Source organism: Mastigoproctus giganteus, chromosome 8 (assembly GCF_048544385.1).
Source record: "Mastigoproctus giganteus isolate SK-2022 chromosome 8, ASM4854438v1, whole genome shotgun sequence".
NCBI classification, from domain to species: domain Eukaryota; kingdom Metazoa; phylum Arthropoda; class Arachnida; order Uropygi; family Thelyphonidae; genus Mastigoproctus; species Mastigoproctus giganteus.
The window spans coordinates 19,953,009-19,974,904 of NC_143582.1; the positions used below are offsets into that span (position 1 = coordinate 19,953,009).

At 35.1% G+C, this 21,896-nt stretch overlaps 2 protein-coding genes across 5 annotated transcripts in view; one reads left to right on the forward strand and one right to left on the reverse strand.

The window, feature by feature from the left end:
* Positions 1-7,304, forward strand: part of LOC150081315 (uncharacterized) — a 169,415-nt gene extending 162,111 nt beyond the window's left edge. For 2 of the 3 annotated variants that reach the window (XM_090379647.1, XM_090379648.1), the window contains exon 4: positions 4,915-7,303. In XM_090379647.1, coding sequence (XP_090235773.1) covers positions 4,915-7,132 — 2,218 coding nt within the window. In that variant the 3' untranslated portion in view covers positions 7,133-7,303. Of the gene's footprint in view, positions 1-4,914 lie in introns of all 3 variants that reach the window. The other variant, XM_090379649.1, reaches the window with a different exon arrangement.
* An 11,949-nt stretch (positions 7,305-19,253) lies between these two features.
* Kap-alpha1 (karyopherin alpha1) overlaps positions 19,254-21,896 on the reverse strand; it is a 188,621-nt gene continuing 185,978 nt past the window's right edge. For both annotated transcript variants that reach the window (XM_090379147.1, XM_090379146.1), the window contains exon 13: positions 19,254-19,700. In XM_090379147.1, the coding sequence (XP_090235273.1) occupies positions 19,510-19,700 (191 nt within the window). In that variant the 3' untranslated portion in view covers positions 19,254-19,509. The remainder of the gene's footprint in view (positions 19,701-21,896) is intronic.

The window sequence follows — 21,896 nt, forward strand, 5'->3', positions numbered from 1 at the left end:
AGAAGCTTGTCTAGTTGATTTTTGTGATCTTTGAGAAAATGGTTTGTGGATTCGATCAACATCTTCCTGCGAAGTGCTCGGTCTTCCCACTCCTTTTCTGTGCAGAACACTACCAGTCTCTTGAAATTGTTTTAACCAACGTCAGATAGCATTATCTGAAGGTGAATCTTTTCCATACTGACTGAGTTCTGTAACGATGTTGCTTTATGATAACGGACTGTGTTTCGAAAAACCAAAGTATGTACATTGCCTTCTCTTGAACAGTCGCCATTTTGAAGTAATGCTGTCAATATCTCCCAGACATCAATGCAGCGAGTTCAGCATTGCCAGAGGAGAGACAACTGGAAGATTGTTGTTTTCCAGTTCTCTTTTTTTGATTGTTGTTTCTGGTTTGAAAATTATAGGCCACGGAAACCCCAACAATAATTTAGAATCACCCTGTAAATTTTCATGGCATACAAAACCTACAGTAAGTATAAATTAATCTATAGTCAATCTATGCAAGGAATTAGGAAGATTATGAGAAGTCTTTCATATGAATAAGAGTATAAAGAAAAGTAGCAAAGAATTCTTTGCTAATTCTTTGATATGACTGACAAAAGTATTGATGAATGAGTGCTTAATAAACAAAAAATATTTTGCATCTGCATTTACATGTGATGAACATTTTAGACATGTGGATACCAGAAGCCTATATAATATTGACTGGAATTTCAATGATTTCATGATAACAAGAATAAAGCTGCAAAATATGAGGTAATCAAGCTTTTAGCTATAATAACAAGAGCATTCTTGAATTCACGGGACATTCCTACAGATTAGAGAGCTGTAAATGTCTTCTCTTCACAAAGACAGTTCTAAGGGTGAAGTGAATTATTACAGATGTGTTACGCTTTTTACTTTTGTTTATAGTCTATAGGAGCTGTAAGGTAAGCACAGAATGGATGTGTTAAGGGTAGATCTGTCTGACTAATCTAATTAGCTACCATGAGGTTGTCACTAAGGGACTGGATACAAAAGCTGCTGACATAATTTATTAATGCTTTTGATACAGTTTCATGTGAACAGTAGTTCACATGAAACTGTATCAAATAGTTGTATAATGGAACAATATGGCAATAGGGGCAAGTTACTGCTCTTATTTGCCATAAAGGGATGGTTAAATGGTAGGAGACAATGGTTTACTTCTCTTAATGGACTAATGGGGGAAGTCCAACAGGATTTGGTGCTGGCCACTTATTGTTTTTAATATTTATTAATATTATTGATAAGTATTTCATGTTTAACATTTGTTTGGTCTGTTAAAAAGGCATGTGGAGAGTGGTTAATGACAATCAGCGTTGCTCCTTCAACAAGATTTAAAACTATTCCAATGAGCTGAAAAAGGCAGTTGATGTTTAATGTTGATAATTGCAGGTAACGTACTGATTTCACAGCACCAAACTCAAAGGTCAATAATGAAAGAAAGCCTTAGGAGTAATTGTAGAGTCTGATGTGAAGTCCTGAACAGTTCAGATAGGCTTCAAGGCATGTGGAAATTTGTCTTCAGCCAGAGGGTTATTAAATGTTAGAATAAACTCCCATGTAGTGTCGTGGAGGTAGGCAGTTTGAATAAGTTTTAAAAAAAAAAAACATTGGACAAGTTAATAATGGATTTTGTTTCTTTGCTAATGCTGTGTAAGCTTGTTAATAACTTAGCCAACAATAATAGCACACATTGCATTATAAATTAGTACCAGATTTTCAGTATGTCTAATGATGTTCTCCAGTTTTGATAACAAGTGTTATTGTATTTATGAGAGGTATCAACTGTTCTGTATACAACCTCAAATCTGGCATCCTCAGATGTTTTGAATTTTTTTTTTTTTTTTTTTTTTTTAAGGTTATGAATATAGCCAAGTATAGGGGTTTTTCATTACTTTTATTATATACAAGGAGTGGTACGAAAGCAATGCCTCCTATTTTTTTCCTCAGAAAATTTAATTCCTACAACTATGCCTCTTACATCAATTAATCCACAATCATTAATAAACACTTATTTTTTCACAAAGTTGTCATCATTTTCTATGCACTTCTGCCTTCTCTGAGTTGGATGCTGTATTCCAATCCTGTAAAAGTCCTTAATTGTGACCTCCAGTAAGGACTTGGGGATGACATCCAGCTTGAGCTCGTTGTCGTCCCCAAAATGGGTTCCACAGAGTGCATCCTTCAATGGACCGAAGGGGTGATAGTCAGAAGGTGCAAGATCCAGGCTATGAGAGGGGTGAGGCAGAACAGTCTGCCCCAGTTTTGCGATGGCCTCCATCATGCGCAGACTTGTGTGAGATCATGCGTTGTCATGGAGAAGAAGAACCTCATTAAGGTTTTTGTTTGGCCGAACTCTATGGAATGTGGGCTTTCAGCATTTTCAATATTTCCACATATCTACTTGAGTTGATTGTGGTGCCATGCTCCAAGAGGTCCATAAGCAAGACCCCCCATCTTTGTCCCAAAACACTGTCACCATGACTTTACCGACAGAAGGCTGTCTTTTGAACTTCTTGTGCGGCAAATTTTGATGGTGCCATTCCATCGACTGTCTCTTTGTTTCAGGGTCATAATGGTGGACCCAGGTTTCGTCACCTGTAACTATGTGTGAAAGAAAAATCTCTCCTTTACTCATGAAGCACTGGAGAAATTTTGTACAGATGATTTTTCAGGCTTCTTTTTGCTCGTGTGTCAGCATTTTCAGGACCCAGTGGGCGCAAACCTTGTAGCCTATTTCCTTTATGATGGTCATCACAGCAGGTTTCCCTATACCTACTGCATCGCACACTTCACATGTTATGATGTGGTGGTCCACTTTGATTAGCACGTCGACGGCTCTTGTTGTCACTGACATTATTGGCTAGCTGCTTTGGAATTTGTCAACGTCACTTTCCCCACTCTCCAAGTGTCTTACCCAATGTCTAACTGTACTCACATCTACAGTATTGTCACCATAAACATTTTTGAGATGTGTATGGATTTCAATAGGTGTCACTTTTTCCTTGGTAAGAAATTCAATCGCCACTCTGCTTGATATGTATATCTGTAACATCCACCATTTTGAACTATCGGTGTGCTGCACTCATGAGATCAATCACAGCACCTTAGTATGGTGAAATTAGAGACCTCTAGTGACTGCTCAGTGATGAAAAATGATCTGCTGTCACATTTGAAAGCAAAAAATGAGGAGGCATTACTTTAGTACTGATTCTCGTAGCTCTGATCCTGTAGTCTCAACAGAATGATAGTTGTCAGCATTAATTAAAAATGTTAATCCCATTCTGCTGGATGGTCTGGTGGGTAACATACTTGCCTAAGAAGTAAAGGTCATGGATTCACATTCTACCTCCAGTATGGGTATATTTATGATTTCAATAATCAAACCACATCATGCTATTTTATACCTCATAATAAAAATGACATATAGTCCAGAAAATATGTAAAATGTAAAGAATTTGGTGTTTGAAAATTATTAATGGAACATAATGCACGAATTTTAAATCCTGCCAGCCTATTTTCTCACTGCTCTTGTTCAGTCAACTACCTTTGTAGAAATACTCAGAATGCCTTGGATTTTTGAGGCTTTTTTTTTTTATTGTACTCTTACCCCAGAAACAATATATTACTAACTTTACTGAGGGCCTATTCTAATATCACAACTGCCTGTGGTGGTACCAGTTCACAGTTAGTGCTGGTTTTTTTGCTTTACACTTGAGAAAATTTTTTGTTTGTCGATTTTCAGCTGTTGTGGTTTTTTTTTTTTTTTTTTTGTCATTGATTTTGAATACAAATTTCAGTTCATAATACAGTGCATATATCACAAAGGCTGAATATATAGGATAGGAGCATATTGTTCTCTAGCAGTGAAATCTAATGATTTAATGTTTTTAGTCATCAATTATTGGAATGGTTAAAAATACATTGCAGCTTAATAACTGGTTTATCCTAATGCTGAACTGAAAATACCTTTTTATAACATCCTCTAGTGACGCTATCTTAATATATTGGTATAGTAGTATCAGCTTTTGCTGAAGAATACCAGAGAATCAAGCAATTAAAATAAAAAATTAATAAATGATATATGCCTCATTTATAGTTTTATATAATGTTCATCATAATGACAAACATTAAGTGTGACAGTATCTAAGAATAACAGAGGGTTTTTTTTTGAGGATGATAGTATAAGTTCTGGAATTTGTGGATGTGATTATTCATGGTGAAGTGTTTGGTTGAGGAACAGTTTAATTGCTTTCAGAAAGTTGGTTGTATGTGTGAAAATGAATTATAGTGCATTTGAAGTATTTAGTAGTTTACTGTATTTGTGATATAACACTGTTCACTATTAAATATCTTCTTATCGGTCAGAACCTTACACATCTGCTCATGCAATCATTTTTATTGTACATAGAGGTATGATACAATGTACCCATCGTGGCATGCTGCCAGAGGTATTTGTCATTTTGTCAGAATTATTGTCTTATGTAAATAACTTTCAGAGTTGTCCCAAGGCTTTCATGAGGAATAAGTATCTTATAAACATAAGAAAAAAATATCTTATAAGATATATTGTCCTTCTCTTTCTGTTTATTACAAACATAGAAAGAGAAGGACAAAAAACATTCTATAATAAAGAAGAATATTAAACATTGTTTTGCTCATTGTGATACGAGATTATAAATTAATTGGGAAAAAAAAAATCCTATGTTTTTTTCAGTCTTGTAATTTATGAAAGTTAGCAAAATCACGCAAGTTTGTTTGGTAATGTGTCCCTCCCCCTCCCACCTTGCATATAATTTGAAATATTTTATATATGGTATTTGTTTTAGTAATTTAATAATAATTAAACTCTTTCAGTTCTAATTATTTTTTATTTTATTAATTTTGCAGGTTAGATGGTCTTATTTTCAGACGTAATAGATTGCTAGCAGTAGATAAGATAGGAGGTCATAGAAAATCCACAGAACATGAAGAACATGGTGAAGAGTTAGTAACTAGCCAGACTTCTGATCCAAGTATAGAAAGGCAAGTTTTACATAACAAGCATGGATTACTTTCTAATAAGCATTACAAATTCACTGGAATAGGTGAAAAGGAAGACAGAATCTGTGAAAATGAAAAACAAAAATATAGCATTAATGATATTGAAGATCAAGCATTCCATAGAAAGTCAAAGATGATAGAGGATAGTCTTACTACAGGAGATGCTTCTTGTGGCAGTCACAATATGGAAAATCAGTTTGTAGGTGAACAAACTCTTTCTGAGTCTAAAAGAAATGGAAACCAGTCACTTAATGGAAATAATTTACAAAAATCCAAAGATAAGACACACGACTCGAGGTTTGATTTTTTAAGGCTGAAAGGCTATCAAGGTAGAGTGAAAGTTACCAATGTAAATGGTACTATTGCAACAGTAAGGCAAAAGAAAAGAATGCAAAAATTGGCTACAAAAGAGATATTGCCTGGGAATGATGATAAAAAAGAACGAGAAAATTTAAGTAAAAATACAACAGAAAATCACTTAAATGAGAACAAAAGTAGAGATAAATCTATAAATGAAAATGAAGAAAATATTGAAAAATCTTTAAGCGAAAGTAAAGAAGATAGTGAAACATCTCTAAACGAAATTATTGAAAATAAAGATGCCTCACAGCTTGTAACGTATGATAATTCTTACTTTGAAATTCCAAATAGCCCTATTTTAGTTATTGAAGAAAATGATGATTCTGAAATGTCAGAAGAAGAAAAGGAGATAAATGGTAGTAATAGTTCCTTAAACACAAAAACATTGCATTCATCAGAATACAATTCTTGTATGAAGTCTTCTGACATTACTACATTTACTGAGAGAAAACATGATGACAATGTTACAGAATTTACTCACACTAGAGAGAGAGAAAATTCAAATACCTTTTACCCTGCTGAAACAGATAAGTGTAATTTTAAGGAAAGTTTACCAAAGAAACATGTGCTTGATGAGGAAAACCACATATCTGAAAGTTTTCAGTTTAAAAGTAAAGAACTACACAGTAACAAAACAGAAGTTTATAATATACGAGATAAAGATGTAAAGAAAAATTTGCCTTCAAAGGAAAAAGATTTTAAAGCATCTGATTTATTAGATATTGCTGTGCATGTTACTAATTCAGACAGATTTGTATATCAAAAGACATCTCCTGAGAAAAATGTAATAGAAGAATCTACATTGAAAAAACATAAAACAAATAAAAAGAAAGCCATTCCATTGCATTATTGCTCTCCAGATGCACACAAACACAAAAAGCGATCTAAAAAATATACAACGCCCAAAAAGAAAGACCATTCGAAAACCAAGAAGCATGAAAAATGCTCACGTAAAACGTCTCACAGAAGCAAGAAGCACAGGCATTCAGGGGAAAAATCTGTAGAGATATTAGATTCATCTAAATTGGAAAAAGACTGTGAGCTACCTGCCAAGCGTAAACTAAAGTTTGTTATAAAGAAAGATGATTATTTTAAACAAGGCAAATCTGCCCCATGTGAAGAATCTGTAGAAGAATCTTCCCACACACCTGTTGAACCAGAAGAGTGTCTTGCTGCTAGTTTCTCTGAACACCTTGTAAATAACGCACTTTCTCTTTTGAATAGATTTGTTGAACACTGTGAAAATGTTAATTCTAACTTAAATCAGGATGGCTCAAATTCGGCACCAAGAGGTGACGGGAGTGAGTTAACAAATGCTAATTCTGACAGAAATGTTACAGAAAATGGATGTAATATAAAACAAAATGGAATTGATCTAGAAGAAGGTGAAGTTGATAGTGATCATTCAGATGTTGAAAACAAACGTGGAAGTCTAGAAGTTGCAGAAAAATTGGAAAAGGCAGATTCTGAAGGAAACAAAAGAAAACGAGAAAAGGAGCGTCAGGTGCCATGTAAAAAAGTAAAGCAAGATAATGTAACTTCAAATCCCGAACCAGGGATAAATAAATGTAATGGTGAAGATAAGAAGAGCAATGAATCAGGAAGAGATATTGTTCCACTTTCTTGTAGTACTTTAATTAATGTTTCAAAGCACAGTCTCCCACCACTGTGTAATCGCTTATCATCATATATGGTAAAGCATTAACTACTTTTGTGTATAACATGTCCCTCTGATTGCTTAGTTTGTTGCTGTTACTAAATACTAAGATGTTAGTTGGAAAAAAAAGTATTTAAATGTAAATGCTATATTTCTCCTAAAATATCTGGAGATAAAATGTTGACAATTTCTTTGTAGTTTCTCTTAAAAATATTTATTGTATGCAAATATTCTGCTTTATATTTTTCTAACTAAACATCCAGTTATTGCTAGTTAAAAATGTATAAAGTAGAAAACTTATTTATAAAGCAAAAGCATTAACAAATAAATATGTATTCGTATAGTTCAATCTGGCACCATCCTAATTGTCATAGCGGAATATGCAATCAGTAATCAAATTTTACACTGAAAGCACTCTAAATATTTGTAAATAGGTTTTTACTGTCTTTGTTTCTGAAGAATTTGTATCCCAGTGATGTGGTCAATGTATAAAATATGAGAAAATCTGGAATATAAGATTTCAAAAGTACTTTTGTTATTGGTTTCTTTCCCCCTTTAATTTATCCATTTATTTAGAAGAGATATCTCCAGTGGGTGATATGTATCTTCAGCTGTGTAATTAATGATGTATGTTTTGTATTAAACTTTGTTTGAATGAAAAAAAGACAGTATTTTATATCTTAAGAAAACTGTAACATAAACATGTCTCTTATGTGGGATCAGAGGAAAGTAAAGTTTTAAGTTATTTTGCTGTTCTTTTAAATTAAAAAAAAATCTGATGATTAAAAATATACCTTATATTTAATTCAAAAGTGTTATTCCATTTTTTTTTTTTTTTAGAAAAAAAATTAAACCTATGTTAAAAAAGAGATTTTTGCCCCAAAGTTACATTTTTACATATAAAATATTAAACACGAACAATAAATCATTGTGTGCTTATTTATAAAACAAAAATGTATATAAAAGGAATTTTGAACGAGAATTCATAATAAAATTATCACTGAAAGGCAAAAGTATCACATCAGTTTTGAGAGGTATAATAAATTTTATTGATATATTTTGCTGTTTACAAAAAAGCATTAATTGGAAAACTTATGTGGTGTTTTTTGAATCCATAATTCCAGTTTGAATTATAAAACTTGAGCCAAAACACTATGATCACCTAAGGGCATGTTGGACTGGACTGCCTTTAACAGTCATAACCAGTGCACCTGGTGTGGCCTCAACTCCATGAGCCCACAGAAGGTGTCCTCAGATATCCTGACCAGCTAATTCTGGGATGTCCTGTAGTTAAGCAAGGCACTGGCTTGAACTGGTGAATGCTGCATCCCACAGCTGTTTGATGGTATTGTTGTCAGGGGGATTTGACAGCCAGGGGAGTATATGAAATACTTGGACATGATTCTTCAACCATTCCTGCACAGTGCAGGCCTTGTGACATGGAGCACTGTCTTATTGAAAAAGTCCAGTGCCATCTAGATATGTGATGGCTGTGCAGGGTAAAACTTGGTCTGAAATAATGGTGGAGGGGACCCATGATACCAATTGTGCAGTCTGTTTGCCTGCTTGCCATTGAATAAGCACCTGTCCATTGGGATGATGGAGTTGGAACCTTGATTCATCAGACCAGGTGACTAATGTCTGGGAACAGTGCTCATGCTTAGTGTAGGTGACAGTCGGCCAATGTGGGCACACAAATAGGTTGTCTATTTGATAGGTCTATGTGCAAGGTATCCACTGGACGATGTGCTTAGAAACATTTCCTGTGTGCCATTAAATGAGGATTATGCACAGTCTGTCCAGCCAACAGCCATTCACCCACTCTGGCAGGGGCAGTTGTGTCCCTCTTAGGACCATTCCTGCCATACATTCACCACAGTGGTCTACAAACGGCCAGCAGTTCGTAAGATGCTGGCCCTGCCTTCGTAGTGCCACAAATAATTTCCCGTTAAAACTGAAATCAGGCCTTTCCTTTCTCTTACTGCACGGGCACTGAACTGACAGACACTATATATGCCGTGTCAGCCAGGTTGCATCCTGCCTAGGTGCTGTGGGATGCATCCACTTGTGGGAACAGGGTGGTCATAATGTTCTGGCCAATGAGTGTATCATATAATAGTAAAAAAATTAGGTTAATAAATGACAACCAAAAAAGTCAACTCAGAATAAATATATCCATGTATGCTCTCCTGGTTATTTGCATCCTATATGCCATTCAACATTCACACAGCTGCAGAAGGATGTTTTTCTTATTTTTTTGTTAACTGTCTCTTTTGTATGATCACATTTTCAAATTATAAAATCAGTGCAGTGCTATATTTAATAGCAAAATCCAAGGAAGTAATCCACTGTCATTTATATGCAAATTATATCTCTAAATTTTGTGGTTTGGTGCTAATTTTGCATATATATATATATATATATCTGGAAACCAATTAAGGGTACATGATATAGCACTATTACCATTAATTCAACTTTAATTTATTAAATACTAGCTGTTGCATCTGATCCTTGTGTGGTTTATTGTTATTTGGTCCACTGATTTTGAAAGTCCAGAAAGCCTTTTAGCCCAGTGTCTCTATCTGTGATGAGGGTCTTGCTGCTTCGCAAAAGAAAAATTTTGATTTTGCACATTTAGGCTACTGGCCGCATCATACATTCCTTACTTTTTTTGATTGCAGAGTTTGCTTTCTGTTTTGAGTTTTATTCTGTTGGCCATGGGTAGTTCTGGTTATAGGCATGTTTGTACAGTGAAATCTGGCAACGTAGTGTGAAGCAACTTTTGCCTTGTAGCATCAATGGCCTAAGAGCTTAGTCTGTCTAGAATGAAATTTAATCACATTTTTGTTATAAATGCTAGGTAGCTTCCTTCCCCCCCCCCCCCCCGAATCCGGTATTCTGTGGTTAGGAAGCTGTAGACAGTATTCTCTACAAGAGCAATAGCACTTCCACCACAGAAATCGTAAACCAACACCATATTTAGCATGTGTGACATTCTTAACACCAAACAGCATAAGGTTATAACTGCTTCTTGGTCACATCCGATTCAGGGAGCTGTATCTCCACATCCACTGTGAATTGGACATGTTATACGAACTTTTTTACTCAGAACAATCGATACTATAACCTTCCAAAATATTTACTATTCCTCCTCGACCACCCTGTATAGTGATGGCACTAGTAGTGCCTATCAGTTTGTAAGTACAGAGTGCTTGCACTGGGAAAAGAGGATCTGATGGGGAATGATTTGCGGTACTAGGAAGGCAGGAGCACCTCAGAAACCACAGGCACTGGTGGCTGCTTCAGAGTTGCCATAGTAAAGTGTGGTGGAAATTGGTCCAAATTACTCCTACCACCCAATGTGCCATGTGGGAAGACCACCACTTGTTGACACATTTTGTCAAGAACAGATGGCTCACAATCTCTTAATGCAGACTACAACTAGGGCACAGAAATGATTCTGAGCAAACCATCCAGCAGATACTTTTGTGGATACACTTACAAAGTAGGCAACCTGTTCAATGTGCCCATGTTGACCAACCATCATCAACACCTGCAGTGTACATGGGAGCACTTCCTGGAAGAGTTGCCTGGCCTAATGAATCAAGGTTTGAGCTCCATCATGGATGGGTATTTAATAGCAAGCAGGTGAACTTTTTTTTTTTTTTTTTTTTGTTTTTTGGACCAAATTTTGCCCTACATGGTGACTATGTATCCAGATGGCACTGAACTTTTGCAACAAAATGCCATGTCACAAGGCTCACATTGTGCGGGGATGATGTCCCCTAGTAACATTCCCATTGAACACTCGCGGATGTAATGGAACTCAACATTTGCTGGGGCCTCACTCCATGAAAGTCCAGCTGATCCAGGATACCTTCCAGTTTCTGGTGGAGTCAATGCCATGCTGGGTGCACATAGTTATCACAAGGCAGTCAAATTTGCTATTAGGTAGGTGGTCATAATATTTTGTAGTTTGGTTAAAGCCAAGTTTGCACAACAAAATGTGGCAAAGTAGTAAAAGAACTTTTGCCTCGTTACCAATGACCTGTCAACTTACCTCACATCTAGAAGGAAACTGAACATTAGGTAGACGCCTTGACTTTGTTGAGCTCTACTGCCCTTTCTCAATTGTTTCTGTACTAGAACACCAGAAAAGTGATATAGTTGGTTTTGGAATACAGGCTCACCAACATTTTCTGCAATAGCCCTGAACTAGCAACAGAATATCTAAGGCTTTTAACATGAATGCATTGCATGTATGTAAATTTAAGGTTTCCAAAGTTTGGTTTTGTAAATACAATGCTTTTGAAAATTTCCACTATGCTGTCACCTATTTCAGTTTCCAACAGACAATTTTAATAATGTCAACATTGAAATAGTTGTTAAAATCAAATGAAAAGATCATTGTCAGATTTATGTTTAAAAAATACAAAATTCACTGGATTTCAGATCTATATATTGGATTATATGAAAAACACTGTAGGATTGCCTGTATTAAAAAGTTTTTTTTAATACAGTTTTTTGTATTAAAAATTTTTTTTTCTGAAAATTTAAAAAAGATCCAAATTGATTTCTGGTAGTAATTTTACTCTAAACTTAGGCTGTACCACTCAAGGCAGGGGAAACAAGAAAAACCTTGGGGTAATTGCACACTCTGCATACCAACGATAGACAGAATAATGGAAACACCTGTGATAAGAGTTACAGGTATACAACTAATAGTGTTGAGCCACCCTTTGCTTTTAAAATAGCTTGTATTTATTCTATAAATATGAAATGAATCTTGAACTGTCTTAAGAGGCACATTGGACCATTCTTCATGAATGTTTCAAGCTCCTTGACTGATTGAACATGAAGGAAATCTACTTCTCACTCCTCTCCAAATATGGCCACAGTGGCCCAATAATGTTTTTAAGTCTGGTGATTGCATAGGCCAGGGGAGATGCTTAGCCTCTTTCATGCTCCTCAAAATAAGATTGGACACATCTGTGCATACTGGAGCACTGAAACATGCTATTGTTTGTGAGAAATATTTGCACCATGGGATGAACATGGTTATTCGAATATCAAGGTAATCAATGGCAGTAATTCAGCCATTCAGGGTGGTGATGATAGAAAATAAAGAATATCAAGATACTGCTGCTCAAATCAGTATTGATCCTCCTGCATGTTTAACAGCACAAGACAGGATGTGTTTCCTTTGGCATTTGCCAAATGTAAACTCTCCAATGTTGGAAAAAGTGTGAATGATGATTCACACTTTTCAAACTCCATTGCATCCTCTTTTTAGCATTACCTTCAGTAATGAGTGGCTCTGCCATAAATTTTAGCTTTATGAAGTTCTTACCAAACTGTGTGGTACTACTCCAGGGTAATGGAAAATGAAAAAGATTTGGGGGTAACTGGGCAGTCAGATATGAAGTTCTCTGAGAAGTGCAGACAGGTTGCCAGGACAGCTCATCGGGTTTTGTCAATGCATACAGAAACTTTGCTAGCAAGGGTAAGGAGATGACCATCCATTTGTACAAGGGAGTATCAAAAAGTTCATACCGACCTAGATAAAACATCAGTAGGAAGATGCCATTTTTTTTAATATAAGTTGTCTACATATTTAATAACAAACATTGTGAAATTTCATTCCTGTAGGTGATCATACACCAGACGTGGAGCCCGGAATCTGAGGAAGGACACTATAGTTCACAAAGTGGAGTATTGAGCAGTGATCAAGTTCCTGCATTTGAAGGGCAAGAAAGCTTCGGAAATTGACAAAGAAATGAAAGCTGTGTATGGGCAGAAATGTCTATTCTATGACACTAAAAATGTGGAAATGAATTCCAGTGCATTCATACAAGTGTCTTTGACGAGCCAAGAGAAGGAAGGCCATCAAAATCCATAGACAGTGAGACTTGCAAAGGTTGAGCAGCTGGTGCTGAGTGACAGACACGTGACAATTAATTTCATTGTAAATGCAGTGGGAATTAGTTATGGGTCTGCCCACAGCAGTTTACATGACCATCTACACCTATCTAAGATCTCCGCACAATGGGTTCCAAGATTGCTGATGCCTTTGCAGAAGCAATGCCGAATGCAGTGTTCTCACCAACTCTGTTGCCCGGTGTGGCTTCGAACTACTGCAGTACCCACCCTATTCTTCTGACCTAGCACCGTCAGACTTGTTTCAAGAAATGAAGAAACCATTGTGTGGATGCTGCCTTGATTCCTCTCAAGAAGTCATCAAGTGTAATCATGGTTTCAGGCAAAAAGTGCAGACTTCCATGATCAAGGCATTAAACAAGTGATCCATAGATGAGAGAAATGTGTTACTATACATGGAGAGTACACAGAAAAAGATTAAAGTTCTTGTGCAGTTTCACCTTTCTAGGTAAAGGTACAAACATTTTGCTACCCCCTCGTACAAGACCATAGGTCTTGAGACTGCAGGTATGGAGGCCTCGCCTTAGGATGTAGATCTGCTGGAATAGGTGCAGAGAAATGAGACCAGATTGGTGAAGGAAACAAAATGGTGCTTTTACCAAGAAAGGCTTCAGTTTTGCAAACTGCAGCATCTGGAGACTAGGCACCTGCCAGTTAGATCTTATTGAGGTGTTTAAGGCTATGAATGGATTGAATAAGCTAAATGTTGATGGCATTCTTCCTGTTTCTGAGACTATACATAAGGAGGCATAAATTAAAGTTGAGGAAGGATGGTTGCAGGTTAGATGTGCAGAAGTTCACTTTCAGCCAGCAGGTGGTTGATAGTTGGAATAAATTTCCATCTGTTGTGGAAGTCGGTTGTTTGAATAAATTCAAGAACTACACAAATTTTTGAAGGGTACTGATGTGTGTAGTTTATTTTTTTTGCTTTATAAGTTTAAAGTGCTGAGACAAAATCTCTGCAGTTGTATGTTTTCAGTGTCTGGCAGGCTCTTTCAGTCAGCCTTGTTTTCTGTCACAATTCGTCCCACCAGATTTTGCTTTTCCATACTTGGCAAATGCAGACTACTTTCAAAAGTTGCTCTGGATACAATTATAAATAAATCAACAGCTTTAGTCACTGATGCTCCTACTAAATATGCACCAACAATCTGACCTCTCTGGAATTCAGACAAGTCAGTCATTTTGTTTTTCATGTACATCTCTATATCACTACTGAATAAACACCAGCTTTTACTGTCTTTCCTTCACAGTACTACTTGCAAGAGGAAAAAAATTATCACTGCATTTTTATAAATATCTCATACAGCCATTACAGTTACTACTTTCCATTATTTTATCCATCCCTTGTAGTTCTCTTAGCAACGTGGACCAACTGCTAGGACTATTCATGCGATTCTGTCATTGATATACAGGAATGTTGCCAGCAGGAACAAGATCTAGAGGCTTCATTTTTGGAAGAATGTAGATTTGTCAGAAAGAGAGACTTCTGTGAAGTGCAGCATCTGGTAACTAACCACCTGTAAGGAAACTTGATTGACACGTTAAAGCTTTAAATGGATCAAGTTAAATGCTAATTAGCATGTTATTCTTTCTCAGATGGCACACATAAGGAGACAAATTGAAAAGGATAAAGAAAATTTGCTTTCACCCAGAGTAACCGAGTGTTGAAACAAACTTCTATCTGATGTGGAAGCAAATTATTAGAGGGAATGGATAGATAATCTGGGTAGTGTGTTTTTGTGATGCTTTAAAAATTCTTTGTATCATTTGTCAATTGAAAAGGTATACTGTTGCCCAAACTAAGCTTTATCTGATTTTGTGTATATCAGAACCAAAAAAAATTACACAAAAGGGATTTTTCCCCAAGAATTCTTTGGCCTTGTCATGGCTTCCCCCCCCCCCCCTTATCTGCTGGATTTGTCACTGATTTAATCTTGGACCAGCAGCTAATAGTTTGATGCCATATTGGACAATCTATCATTTGTACCCTTTCAGAATACCATCCAATCAACTTAAGAATCTTAAATTCTCTTGGGAAATGCTCTGCTCTTGGTCCAGATGATATCTTTATCTGATTACAGCTAATTTCTTAGCTAATAACTCTACGTAATATTCACATAATCAGTCTCCCTTTGGCTCAACTCCCAAGGTCTGAAAAGATATTGGATTATTAAATGTAAAAATCCGACTAATCTGTTTGTCAATCTATTATCTATTCTTTCCTACTCAAGATCCTTTGACAAAATTCTGTTCTAAGGCCTAGTCAGTCACCTACTTTGTCTTAGGTCTCAACCCATCCACAGAATTACTTTTCTCCGCTTTCTAATTCAACTTATTGCACCTGTTTATTATGCCTGACAGAATAACTTTTGTTTTTTTTTTTTTAGGACATATCGACTACCTTTGCCGTTGTTTTCCTTCTTTAATGTATTTGCTTTATTTTCTGTGCACTCATCTCTGCAGTGTTTGGCAAGTCAGATTGATTAATATCGCTCCCCCCTCTAATCTTACTTCATTCAAAAAACTAGGCGAGATACACATAGGTTGTTTATTTTCTTTTACATATGTATTTTTAAAATTAAATTTTACATATTTTTGTTTAGTTACTACATACATGTAGTTACACTTCAATTTAATGGACTATATGGGGGAGGGAGGCCTGTCTGCTAAATCAGTTTGTCCATTAAACATGAAGCACAATTGCCAAAGCTGGTGAAATACTGTTCTGTACTATGAAATAAAAAACATTAAATGTCAATTTTTTTCCTTTAAATATTTCACTACACGTACTGTACAGAATAGAAGGGATTGAAATTTTGCATTATATAGTGGCAGTACAAACTAATGTATTTCAGAATCTGAAGAGTTCTCAAGCATCCTCACTGGCGGTTCAAATGACTTCTTAGAGAAGAAGTCATGTTTGGCAGGCTGATGGAAGGTGATAGTGGGGAACATCCTGGCTCCTGAAAGTGAAAATATTTTAGACTGAGGTAGTTGTTTATTGGACCACATATGGATGAAAAGTCTGGTTCAGCAGATAGTGTCCATTATTTCTGAAGTCCATTAAATGAAAGTTTACCATCTGCAAGTGTATGCACACCCTGTGTCCATTGAAAGTTGTGTAAATATATATATTTAAATAAAAAAGCAGAAGGTGGTGTTAGCACAGCATTTATTGACAAAACAATCCATTTTCAAATTACATTTCACAGCTTATTTCTATGTGTTATACATGTGTACAGTGTACTATGTACATGTTGTGTACAGTGTTTATGTACAATGTCTTGTTGACAAAATGTTACAGCAACTTAGCTGTACTACAGTATAATTCAGTACTGTATACAGAGCTGCTTACAATGTAGTCTTCCATCCTGTTCTCAGTATGGCGTGTGATGAACAAACTATCCCCTTGGATTCAATGGTTCCTTACACGAGTAAGAAAAGATTGTCGGTTGTTGGGAAATGTTTTCCCCAATACAATTTGGAGAAGTCTGTTCAAAGTAAAATTTGTATTCAGGGTAATTGGTGAGCAACACTGAGGACAATTATTTCACTGAATTTGGCTTCTGAGAGTGAAAACAAATCCTGTATGTCTATTCTGATAATAGGAGTTTCTTAAAATTAACCGTTCACTGTTTAAAAGGTTTCCTTTTATTCTACAGGGTGAATAAATAGGTAAATGGCAGGCAAATGTTTCGTAAGAAAGGCAACTTTTTCTGTTAAGATGCCAACAGGAAGATCTGTAAAGAGCAAACAGTGACTCTCTTTCCACTTTATTTTTATACACATTACCACTATCAAACTTAAAAACTATTCAACAGACTGCATGATTAATATATAAAATACAGTCCCATTGCTAAAATAAGGAGAAAGTTAAAGTGAAAAGAAACCCTCTTCATCCTGAAGAATAAACAGAAATATAGTCAGTGAACATTTTTAAATATTACTTTTAGAAGGAAGAAAAACACTGCAAACATTTGAAACAACTTATGGTAACCCTGAGAAAGTATGGGGACTTTGGTCTAGGAGACCAACTGAGGCATACAATGGATTCAAAAATGAAATGAGACTTCACTCTGATTATGCAAAATACAGGCTCGATTCCTTGGCTAACATTACTATTAAGTAGTTTTAAAATCAAAAGAAACAATCTCCTGACTGTATACAAAAATATTAATTTTCACATGCCATCATGCCTTAACTGTAAAATAAATTTAACATTATTCACTTTTTAACATATCTTTGATATATGTGAGATAAACTAAATAATGTTAAATAATTATTATTACACAGCCATTGCACAAATCAGAATAAAGTCTCTTCCAGAAAAAAATCCCATATTACTGTTTGACTGTTGCCTCAAAGGCACAGATATGTAGTCAACGACTAGATTTGTTACTGCCATTTAATGGCATAAGAGCCACATGCAGTCTGTCAGTACCATACAAACATGCTGAAGACAGGAACTCAATCCTGTGGCAATATGATTTAGAAACCATTATAGCAACATGGTGGACTATACTGTTCATTGGCAAACTACTTTCGACTGTTGACCACAAATATTTAATGTGAGGCTAAAGATGTCTAACTTCAAAATAGAAAAAAATTATATGCAGTCAAGAATACAAAATGGTGACTACACAAAAATATCACAGTTTCTGTCAAATTAAAACATCATTGGCAATTTTGCATAGCCCACTTCCCAACAAGTGAGACTTAATAAAATAATTTATTTAGTTTCATTTGGCATGATGCCCTGGAAGAGCACAAAAGATGCACACAGGATGAGTCACTGTGGCCCACAGGTAAGTCACCGTTACATAATTGCACATGTCACTCCACACTTAAACTTCAGTAGTGTTCATCTGGGACTGGAGAAGCTTGAGAATTGTGTGATTTTAATGTATTAATTCTGTGTGTTACAAGTAATGTCTTAACAGGTACATAAAGTTATTGAGTATGTTCGTGATATCAGATTTAACAGAGATATTAAATAAAGAAGTAAATTTTGCAATGTAAAATAGTCATGATATAGTTACTGCAAAATAAAGAGGTGATTCTCCAGCCCTCATGTGAATCCTGTACTAGCCTGTCAGCTACCAGTGGCACGTGTGTGTGTGTACATGTGTTTTATGTTGTGTTAGTGACATGTCTGTGTGTGTCTCGTAACCTGTGTTGTCTGTGCGTGTGTGTGAAAAGGCTAAGAAAACACAAATTCGCCACAAACTACAAAGGACATACTTGAGAGCAGATATTCCCAAAGTTAACTGAATGAGGCATCACATACACCATATACAGAAAGCTGAAATGTGCCTGATATCTGTCATGGGAAACTTGCCTTACATATTTAACAAAAGTGTTTTACTTTTCCTTTTTTTTTTTATCAAAAAAAAAAAAAAAAACAAAAAAAACAAACAATGACATGATTTAAATTTTGCATTAAGCAAGCTTACAAATCAGAGAAAAAAAAATGCTGTAGGCCTAATGTAACATTCACTAACTGTATATGATATGCACTAGGCCTAAAGCAAATTAAATATCTTGTAATTTAAAAAGTGATCCTACCCTATAACAATCCTGCTCATAATTTAATGTAAAACAATAACTCTGTACAAAGATTAAGTACCTGTTAACAGTAATTTCATGAACATGAAATTCCTTTCAGATCTGTAAAATTCCATATTTACATTGACTACACAATACATATCTACATAATTACATTAAATCGGTAAGGAGAATTTTTAAGTCCATGATTGGCATTTAAATCTTCTCATTTTCTCTTTAACAGACTGCATCGTAAATTCTCTAGATACTGTAATTCCAAAGGTCTTTCATAATAATTGATCTATTAACTTTTGATTTTATTACTGCTATTTTAAAATATGAACAACATTAAAATGAATGCTAGGCATTTTATTTTTCAATGATTGATGCTGAATTCATAAAATTATTAATGCTTATCAAGCATTTCAGCCAATGCAGCAACCATTCTGTAATCTGCTCCTTTAGAAATATATATATATTAAAAAAAAAAAAAAAAAAAAAAAAAAAAAAAAGAAACCCGAAATAGTGCAGATTACATTTTTCATTTTAATTTTGTGATATGTTACATGATACTAAGTGTACTTCAGGATTTTTCCCCCACCCCTTAATATATGAAGGAAATTAAAACTTATTCCTTAATGTATAATTAGGCAACATCAGTTTTGGATAAATGCATCTATAAATTATACAACAATCACTGAGCAACTGAATTATTTTAACAGACAATTATAGTCAAAAGTAGTACTATAGAATTTAAACATGTACGAGCAGGACTGTACAGGGAAAAGGAAGGAAGTTCTGATTTTGATAGCTGCCATTTTGGCATTTACAGTTGAATTCAGAAGGTAGTAGCGGAGGAGAAAAAAGTGTCACCTCCGAACTAATATCCACCAGAATACAGTAATGTCCATATTAGTAAAATACACCAGCAGCGATCAGCTTTAGAAGCTATATCCCCCCATTGGAAGATTGTGATCTTCGTTAAATTGGAACTGTTGGTTGCTTTCATCAACAGCAGGAACAATACGGGCATCTTCATCTTCAGTACCAAAATAATGCTCAATAATATCAAAAGCTTTCTGGTAGATTTCCATATTTTCATGCGACTGAAGAAATTCAATCTTATCCAGACCTGTAATGAAATAAAAAAAAAAAAAAAATCATTAACTTTTCACAAATGCATAAATTACTAATGCCAATAAATTATTAGTGTTAGCCAAATAGTTGATCTTTAGTTAATAATATATCCTATACATTGGATATAATGTATAGGATATGATTTTTATATATATATATATTTTTTAAAATACAATTTTGCAACTAGTCATGACCCAGTGGAATTTTTGATTTTCTTAACCAAGAGCTTTCCAGAGGGGTTGTCGCACTGCATCCTAGAGGGTTTCCTCGAATTTTGGCATTATATCAGCATTGTCTTGAATCTTATTTCCATTCACTGCATATACTAACATAACTGATTGATTAAAATACTATCAGTTCAATATATTAATAATTTTATGACATTCGGTGATTTCAGATGGCCTCAGTTCAGCTTGTACTCAATGCTACACATCTTTTTCTCTTGCTCTTGTTTAGATATTTTTGGCATGAATTAAGAGGTTGTAAAATTCCATATGTATGGAATCATTACATTTATTATTAAATTAAAGAGTCAACAAAATGGGTAGGATGCTGAATATTTTTGATAAGCGCAGTGTGTTGGCATAAAATGTTATGAAAAATTTTAGGCCTGCCAATTTTATTCAATACCCACTCATTTGTTCTTCGATTCAAGTAAGAAATATGCAGTATTCTTCTGTAACACCACATTTCAAATGCTTCACTTTTCTTCCTGTCAACTCTTTTCCGATTCCATCCTTCACATTCATAAGTGGGAACTGGAAAAATTAACGAATCAATGATTCTCAGCTTCGTCTTTAGGGGCAGATCATGCTCTCCATAATTTTATCAGATCAGCGACCAACATTTTAGCAATTGCCTGTCATCTCTTTACATCGTTCGAGCAGTCACTATTTTTATTTATTCTTGACTCTAAGTAATCAAATTCATCAATTTCTTTGATATCTTGCCCATTAACCTTCACTTTACTGGTATCGAGATTATCACCAATCACCATAATTTTGGTTTTACACACACTCAGAAACAATCCTTATTAGAAACTCCTCAGAGTTTCTTTCACATGATCCTTGGAATTGCAAATTATAATATTATCATCTGCATAATGAAGGTTATTTAACTTCAGTCCTCCAATTTTCATGCCAGTGTCTAAATCTTCCAAAGCTTCACACATATCTTTGGCAGAAAGATTAAAAGGTGAGGTAACAAAATGCAGCCCTGCCTGACACCTTTACCAATTTTGAAAAAGTCAGTGTTTCCCATGTTTGTTCTTATAGTTCCTTCCTGTTACTGGTATAGTAGCTTAATTATGTGGATTGGGAATCCCACATTGGTCATTTTTTCTCATTTTGAACACAATCAAATGCTTTTGAATAATCTATAAAATACAAAATGACTGGAACTTTGAATTCTTGCATTTTTCACCAATCAAATGTAGACTTAAGATATGATATCTGGTTCCTCTGCCCTTTCTGAAACCTGCTTGTTCTTCTGGCATTTCTTCAAGTTTTCTTGAAATTCTGTTTAGTATGATTTTAAGAAGTATTTTGCTAGCATGAGATATTAGGCTAATAGTCATGTAATTTTTCAGATTTTTTTTTTTTTTTTGGTAAGGGAATGAAAATTGATTTTTTCCAATCTGATGGACACTTTCCCATATCTTTAAATCATTTTATTAAAAAACTCGGCACCCTTTACACCTGTAGCTTTAATCAATTCTGCTGGGATTTCATCAATTCCAGGTGACTTGCCATACATTAGTTCTCTCATGGCTTTTTTGACTTCTTCCTTCAGTGGAACTGGTTCATGATCATACTCTTGAAAACAGGGTTCATGATCACACTCTTGAAAACACTAATAGTAGATCATTAGTGTTAGCAGGCACTATGAAGAGCTGCTTACAGTATTCTTCCCACCTTTGTGTTCTCCTCTTAAAATTTCACCTTTGGAGTCCTTAATTAAATTTTGGACAGAGCATTTGTCTTAAAGACTTAGTAACATCATACATCTTAGTGTTGTTTTGTTTGTTGTGATATTCAATTTCTTTGCACTTTTGATTGATATAATCCTGTTTGTCCTGTCTTAAACAACGCTGGACCATTTGCCTTAAGTACTTAGCAACATCCTAACATTGCTTCGTTTATTGTGGTATTCATATTTCTTTAACCATGTTCTGGTTTAAACAGCACTTGAT